The 8,484-nt window shown below is 42.6% G+C and overlaps 1 protein-coding gene across 1 annotated transcript; it reads right to left on the minus strand.

Annotated features, from left to right (window-relative positions):
* Positions 1–3,325: 3,325 nt before the first annotated feature.
* On the minus strand, positions 3,326–7,266 carry LOC147459089 (heat shock 70 kDa protein, mitochondrial-like). The gene is made up of 5 exons (XM_086510430.1): positions 6,949–7,266; positions 6,781–6,839; positions 5,648–5,726; positions 5,000–5,566; positions 3,326–4,762 (listed from the first exon to the last, which is right to left on the minus strand). The coding sequence occupies exons 1-5, from the start codon at positions 7,033–7,035 to the stop codon at positions 3,530–3,532; spliced, it is 2,025 nt and encodes a 674-aa protein (XP_086366556.1). The 5' UTR covers positions 7,036–7,266; the 3' UTR covers positions 3,326–3,529.
* Positions 7,267–8,484: the final 1,218 nt, after the last annotated feature.

Genomic DNA, 8,484 nt, shown 5'->3' on the forward strand with positions numbered 1-8,484 from the left:
ACGGATGCAAATTATGCATGAGACTTAGACAAGACAAGATCCACTTCATGCTATGTTTTTGAATTCACTGAAGGTGCAGTTTCATGGAGATCTCGTTTGCAAGATTGTGTTAACTTGTCTACTACTACAGAGGCTGAATATGTTGCAGCTTCATAAGCTTGCAAGGAAGCTATATGGCTTGGTCGGGTAGTGGGAGACTTGGGAATCAATGTTGAGATACATGTGTTACATTGTGATAGCCAAAGTGTTATACAATTGGCTAAGAATCCAATGTTTCATGCAAAGACAAAGCATGTGGATGTGAAGTATCACTTCATTTGCGAGGTGCTTGAGGACAAGCGATTCCAACTTGCCAAGATTCACACCAATGAGAATCATGTTGATCTTCTAGCAAAGGGCTTACCTTCAGAGCGGAGCGGTCTGCACATTGTCGGGCACTCATGGACATTAGGTAGATGATCATGGTCATTGTCTACCTATATTGTATGTATATATACATTGTTGCCCCAACTTAAAGGCACGTTGTCCTTTAAGTGGGAGGTTGTTTGGGTGGTAGAGCCCAATGTGCCGTGCCTAAGTGTTGGGCGGCCGGAGGCTAACCGGGAACTAACATTGACCATTCATTCTACATAAAAACAATAAGGACTCATAACCCTAAAACACTATTGTGTTTGGAGTCCACCCAAAACTTGTGTCTCCTCTCTTCTCTCTTCTCCATTGCTGCACACACACACACGCTCCCGCTCATGCACTTCATCTCCCACTACCTAGTTTCCTTGTGTCTGTGCAGCTCTAGCAAAAACAACCTGAGAGGCATCTCTAATCCTGATATCTCATGACTCTAGTCAACTATCCAAAGCCCTCTCTGAATAGACAGTGAAAGCGCCCTCGTATCTCATAGTATACCGGGCAATGACAAATGTGATATAACTCTGTCTCTGGCTCTATATGACATAACTAGCATATCTTGGCTTCTGTAGGTACTCTCCTAAATCTGACAGTCTCAATCTCTAGCTGATGCGAAGATGTGCGCATCTGACCAATAGCACATTGTATCCCCTAGGATAAATGAGTGTCCATATAGGCCGGTCTGATCACATATCCATCCTCTGCTAGTTGGAGAAGATGCTCTCTATAGAAAGCCATCTTTTTGTGTATCCATGTGCTTCTGGTATCTAGCTGAATCAAATCCTCACGTATAAGTCTAGTGGTCTTTGTGCGTGTGAGAGAGAGGAGGGTGCATCCAAGGAGTACTGGAATGGAGGCAATCTATCCATGTTGAAGCCATGTGACTGAAACCATGATGTCATATGCCCATACCAACATGTTGTGTCCCCTTGTAGCGCTAGCTATCTGGATGACTCAATTGCTAGCCAAGCATATCTGTCTCTTGGAAGGTCCCATAAATTATGCATGAAGCAAATTGATTTAGTAAGGGCCTCAACTACGAGAGGAGGGGCAACTAGCTCAGCCCGAATAATCTCATGTGGCACTAAGGCCTTAGTCTGAATTATCTGAGAGATCATAGAGACTAGAGGCCTCTCCATACATCTCCATCCATCAGTGCTTCCAGATATGCCATGGTGATCCGTTGAGGGCCCCCAAATCTGAACCCCATATAGCATAGTTGAAGCCACTAGAGTGTCAAAAAGCCACAGCTCTGTTCCAAGTTCGTGAAACTGAACCTACAAACACATCTTCTGCAAACCTCCCAAGGCTACATAACCTCTCGTCAAGCTAGTCTCTGCTACTCTTCTCAATGAAAATGCCGGTCCATTGAAGACTACCCCAAGATAGGTGTATGCATCTGTATACTCCACCGTCTCCTGGCCATATGTAAAAGTAGGAGGTTAGTCGTCTCTCGGCCATATGTAAAAGTAGGTGCTAACCTCCTGACCCACTGTGGTGTGGTGCTAAACACCATAACCTTGGTTTTCCCCATGTTAAAAAACAATCCACTATCATGGACAAACGTGTACAAAGCATCTAAATGACATTGCATCCTCTCTGGGGAGTCGAAAATCAGCACAATATCATCAACATATAACAATAGTGGGATTTATGTCCCTGTCAACTCTGCTCCTCAATCACCATTCCTCTCAATGTAGTCAACAACCTCATCCACATACATGCCAAATAGTGTAGAAGATAGCCGGCAGCCCTGTTTCACCCCAATAGTGGAGTGAACCAAATCAGAAATCCCCTTTGGAGTGTGTACATACCCCACTACTGACTTGTATATATATATATATATATATATATATATAGAGAGAGAGAGAGAGAGAGAGAGAGAGAGAGAGAGAGAGAGAGAGAGCACCAAAGGCTGGTCGGCAAGGAGGCGGCAGGAGAATGGACTAATGTTATGAGGTTAACCTCAAGTAGAGAAAGCTACTACTATTAGGTATAACTACCCTCTACCCATGTACGTGAGAGTCACAGAGAGAAGTTTATTGCCTTTGAGAAGTGCTGCGAGGGCAAGATATACCATTTTTTTGGGGAAGCCCATCCTTGAGCACACAAACCTCATGTCCACCCTAGTTTTTTGTGCTCTAAAGTTATGGTTTTCTTCAAAATGCAAGAGTGTATAGATGATGTTTACTTTGAAGCAGAGTTTTCCAAAGTTTCATTGGAATAGATGAAACCATCTTGACAGATATACCGGCCACAATTGGTGCAAATGAGGTAGGTGACAAAGCCCAGGACTGACATCTTTTTGTAAAGAAGGGGGGAGAAACAAGTCCCATTCTCTAGACTGATGTTCATTGAGAAACTCATTTAACAATACACAGTAACATTCACTCGACAATAGAACTGCCTGCTTTGAGAATTATACCAGGTGTCCTAAACAATGGATGGACAATTATGCCCTCCAATTAATAGAATGCCAAAATCAACATTCTCAATTAAAGCTGGCATAAACAGTGCACCAAACTGATGGGTTGTATGGTAAGTTGCTGTGACTCTTCACTATTCATAGCTTATAATTTATATGAATATGAAGCAAATCAATGACACCTACATTCAGAGAAGAAGGCCTTCCGGTAAACAACCGCAGGCATCACCCTCCACCCCAGAACCCACGCCTCTGCCCTACTGCAAAATGAAAGTTCCTCTAACAAAGAAGATATGCTAATCAAAGACACCTTCTGAGAAAAAGAATCATTTCCCTGTGTCCCCACTACCATTTTTCCCCTTTCCCCTTTTGGACGCTGTACAATCAGCACTAAATGACAAATGCTGCAACTTCAAGAAAATTTTGCTCAAACGCACTTGTTTACAGATCAAGCCAAAATTCAGAACATCAATGCTAATAATGAACACACTCTGGTCCTAAAATCCATCTATTCGTAAGAGTTTACATTTGTAAGTACAAGGGAATAAGAAGACCATATAAGCTGTATAATTGAGCCTTAATCATTGACTTAATTAAGTCTCCAAAATAATCATCCCACCAAAACAGAACTTCTAGACATCCAAGTCTTGTGGGCAACCTAGCAAATTGTGGCAAGATTAACCAAACAGAATAGAATTAGCCACCTCTTGCTTCTTCCTTTGGTTCCACAGGTACCTCCTCATAATCTGCTTCTGACACCGATTCTGCAGAATCGGCCATGTTTCCATATGCAGAGATAGTCTGCTGCAGCAACAAGGTATTTTTCAGAATCTCTTCTGCATTCTCGCCAAATGTAGACTTCCTCAGTGCAGATACAGCCTTGGTAATACTCGCCAAGTCCTCTTGCGAAAGCTTGTCCTTCTCCTCCTTAACTTTCTTTTCAGCTTCAGCCATGACATGTTCTGCATTTGCTTTAGCATCAGCAAGGGCCCTTCGTTTCTCATCCTCCTCAGCAAATGTCTCTGCTTCCTTCACCATTCTTTGAATATCGTCTTCAGTTAAACCTCCAGAAGATTGGATAGTGATTGCCTGCTCCTTACCTGTGGATTTCTCACAAGCAGAAACTTGCACGATACCATTTGCATCAATGCTGAAAATGACCTCGATCTGGAGAGTACCGCGAGGAGCAGGTGGTATGTCTCTCAGCTCAAATTGACCCAGCAGTTTATTGTCTGCAGCCATCTTCCTCTCCCCTTGAAAAACAGATATGCCCACCACTGTCTGTCGGTCCCGAGTTGTGGAAAATAATTGGCTCTTCTTTGCAGGGATAGTAGTGTTTCTTTCAATAAGCTTGGTAAAAACGCCCCCTAAAGTTTCAAGCCCAATTGACAACGGTGTAACATCAAGGAGCAAAATATCTTTGACATCACCTCGAAGAACACCTCCTTGGATGGCGGCACCCATAGCAACAGCTTCATCTGCATTGACCCCTTTACTAGCTTCCTTGCCAAATATTTTCGCAACAAAATCCCGAACCTTCGGCATGCGGGTCATTCCACCCACAAGTAACACCTCATCCAGCTCACTAGCGATCATCCCGGCATCTTCAAGGCAATCATTGCACGGCTTCCGTGTTCTTTCAATTAGATTTGATACCAGGCCCTCAAGCTTAGATCTGGTGATGGTAATGTTGAAGTGCTTCGGACCAGACGAATCTGCAGTCAGGAAGGGCAATTGAATGTCTGTCTGCATTGTAGTGGACAGTTCAACCTTGGCCTTTTCAGCGGCCTCACGGAGTCTTTGCAGCGCTAGTTTGTCGTTGGTGATATCCATTTTTTCTTGTTTATTGAATTCGTGCACTAAGTCATTCAGTAACGCATTATCGAAATCTTCCCCACCAAGGAAAGTATCTCCATTAGTTGCCTTGACCTAAAAAGCAAACAAAGATTGTGGAACACATCACAAGCATGTAGCATCAGTCAACTCGGTTTTATACTCATTTGTGCATGCATGATGCCAACATAATGAACGTTTTTATATTTCTATGCAACAAAAAGGAAAGCATATGAAACCAGCCAAAGGTGCTTATCCTGATTTCATTCTTTCAAACGCAACCACACATTCTGCACAATGAATTTTCATAACCACTGTTGCACGTATAATTACCTCAAATACACCGTCCAGCATCTCCAAAATCGAAACATCAAATGTGCCTCCACCAAGATCATAAACAGCAATCACACCGTCCTTCCTTTCAAGCCCATAAGACAAAGCTGCAGCTGTTGGCTCATTGATAATACGCAACACCTCAAGGCCAGCAATTCTTCCTGCATCCTTGGTTGCTTGACGTTGTGCATCATTGAAATACGCTGGCACTGTAATTACAGCCTTAGCGACTCCTCGGCCTAGAAAACCTTCCGCTGTCTCTTTCATCTTTTGCAAAACAAAAGCCCCTACTTGACTGGGTGAAAGTTTCTGGCCCCCTGCCTCAACCCAGGCATCTCCATTTACTGCCCTCACAATATTGAAGGGTACCATTTTCATTTCCTTCTGAGTTTGAGGATCATCAAATTGACGACCAATCAAGCGCTTCACGCCAAAAACCGTGTTCGAAGCATTGGTCACTGCCTGCCTTTTAGCTGGTATCCCAACAAGGCGCTCACCTTTTGAAGTAAAAGCAACTACCGAGGGTGTGGTCCTTGCTCCCTCTGCATTTTCTATCACCCTTGGTGCCTACATGACAATCTTAGGATAAAGCGAAGAATTATAGGAAAAGCAAACCTGACAGCTGAATTTTTAAACTAAAAAAGTCACCTTTCCTTCCATGACTGCCACACAAGAATTTGTCGTCCCCAAGTCAATGCCAATGATATCATTACCAGCTGCCTTTGCACTGCATATCAAGATGACCACCAACACCAAGTCAGACCAAAGTAACACAACGTTGTCGACATAGACAAATAAAACCTCTTGAAAAACCCATGATAAAATTCGCAATGCTAATATCAAAGGGATACACTACAACAAACCCTCAGGTTCAAAACACTGTCTAGGTTCACAACAAAAAACTCCGTTCTCAGACACGAAATTAAGATTATGTAAAGTTTTGCAGCGTACCATCAACCTAGGTTCAGAACAATCTAACACAATAAAATTCCTTGCAAAAAATCACAGAAACGGGCCCTTGAGAACATGTGTGACCTTGCATACACCTATTAAAATTCAAAAGGCCTAAATTCACCAAGCTGGACTTGTGGTAATCATCCATAAGGCAATATTACCATGAACCATGCCACTAGTGTCATCAGTGCCCAATAATCAGTGTACAATGACGTATATTTATACACTCCTCTGCACACACACATGAACATACAGTAATGCTCCAGTTTACATCCTAAGCTCTGTTCTAAGCTCCAGCACTGCGCAAGTAATGGACACCATCTAAACAAAACTCATGCTTGCTAAACTAACTAGTAGTAGCAACACATGCTACAACACCTACACTTTGTTCCAATTCTTGCTTCACTAAGGAGATAGAAAATACCACTTCGAAGTACAACTCCAGCTTGGGCTCAATTTTGAATTGAGTAAAACTTAAAGAGCACAAACATGAGATCATATGAACAGCACCATGTTCTGGTAGAAAAAAAGGACTGCTACTGTCAAGTTTCTACTTGCAGTCCTCCATGAGATGCAGGAATCCTCACTCCCCAAAAGCACACCCTCTTTTAAAAAAAATTGTGTATCCACTTATTGCCAGAATATGTGAGAATGATGGACCAATTTTGCAAGAGCCTCATTGAACATCATCCCTTGTAGCACCATAGCAGAAACAAGTACTCACTGTTTTCAAGCTGGCTCAAAACCAATGGCATAATCGGATAACATGGAGGCATGCAGAAACACAACGAACAAGACACTCAGCAACTATGAGCTGGAGAATTAACCTGAAAGCCCGAAGGCCATTGAGAATGCGGGAGGGTAATCCTCCAGGTTGTCCTCCAGCCTGCAAGGAACAAACATGCATAAAGGCCAAAGTGTACCACCACTCCATTTTGGAGCACAAGACAGCATAAGCAGAGATTGGCAATTGAGCTAAATGCAGAGATGAGTACCAGCTGAGAGTGGCGTTGGCAATGCAGAGCCCTCTTCAGATAGGAAGAAGCATGCCCAACTTTTCTTGCGCTTAGAAGGTTCGCCATCGCAATCTGGGAGTAGACAAAGCTCCAGAGATAGGCCTCAGTGGAATCGTCGAATGCCGGGTAAACCCAACGGTACCCTACTGCGTGGTTTGTACCGAGGTTCTTGCCCGCATCGTTTCTGCGTGTACACAGCAGTCTGATCTTAAACCCTAAACCCTTCAAGGAACGTCACTAACTTCAGTTCGAAGTAACAGACTAAAACTTCGAACCCTAGGCAACGCCAGGCATGACAAAATTAATTTTCAATAGCATCGTACTCTCATGTACATGTACATACTGGTGGCTTCCAAATTTTATTCAATAATTACCCAGATTCCTCTGATTCCCAACCTCTTCTCTTCGAAGATTCCCAAATCTATCACCTCAAATCAACTAAAAAGTCATCATAATGCATACAGCACGATTCGAACTCTGGTTAGAAGTCTAAGTGCTAACCATCAGATCAGACAACAGTCGTTGATGGAACTCTCACAATTCTAATATCAAAAAATAAAACCCATGTTTCTTCTCCTATGCTCCAGACAACGTCGTTTGTGCCTGCTTGTTTTCACCCACGTACACTGCTCAGCATCGCGAAACTTGCCTCCCATGTTCCTCACACTCACCACTTGCGTAAGCCACGTCCGATGTTTGCAACCTACCCATTTTGTGCATCTTCGTCATTGGCTCGTCATGTCGCCCCTTCCCTTTCTTTTAGTTTTGCAAGCCTCTTGGAAGATTCTCGTTAATACTTGATTTTTTAGAAATCGTAGGCACATACTCCCCATATCTTAAATTTACAAGATGCAAGCGTAATACATTTCCATTGAGCCAAACAACTATTGCTAGTGCTTTTTCCCTCTAATATGTAAACTTAGTCAACACATGACATCGCCCTTTAAAGGGTTCATATATTTCTTCCCCTAGTCTCAATAATGTGCCACTGGACCTCTTTGAATCAATCTTGCACTTAGCAAATTTGTGTTTGTGATTGCCCCATACATATCCACTTCTATGATGTTCATTCCAGAGAAATGTACTAGGATATCAATTAGGAAAATTAGGTTTGCACTACCAATCACCTAATGGTCCCCACTTCTCCCAAGCCAAGAATGGCACCTTGAATGCATTATATCTCACAAATCATCGCATTGATGGATCATGGTACAAATGACTTGTGTATTTGGTGTTAGCTTATTCCATCAACCGGTTTGTTATCGTCACCTCATGCAACTACACAAAAGTAGATATCGTAACACTGAACTTCTTGATGAGTGGCTTAAGTCCAAATATTAAAATAGCTACACCAATCTATACCAGAAGCCTTCCCAAACACTCTCTTTTTGCAATTCAACACGCCAGGATGGTTACATTCAACTAAAATCTTGAAAATTTTAGATGGATTGACTTTTTTTAGCAAGTAAAAAAGAACCGAGTCTTGAATCAATGAACAAAAATTTTTGCTCTGAA

This window comes from Adiantum capillus-veneris, chromosome 4 (assembly GCF_014529385.1).
Source record: "Adiantum capillus-veneris isolate H3 chromosome 4, ASM1452938v2, whole genome shotgun sequence".
In the NCBI taxonomy this organism is placed as follows: Eukaryota; Viridiplantae; Streptophyta; class Polypodiopsida; order Polypodiales; family Pteridaceae; genus Adiantum; species Adiantum capillus-veneris.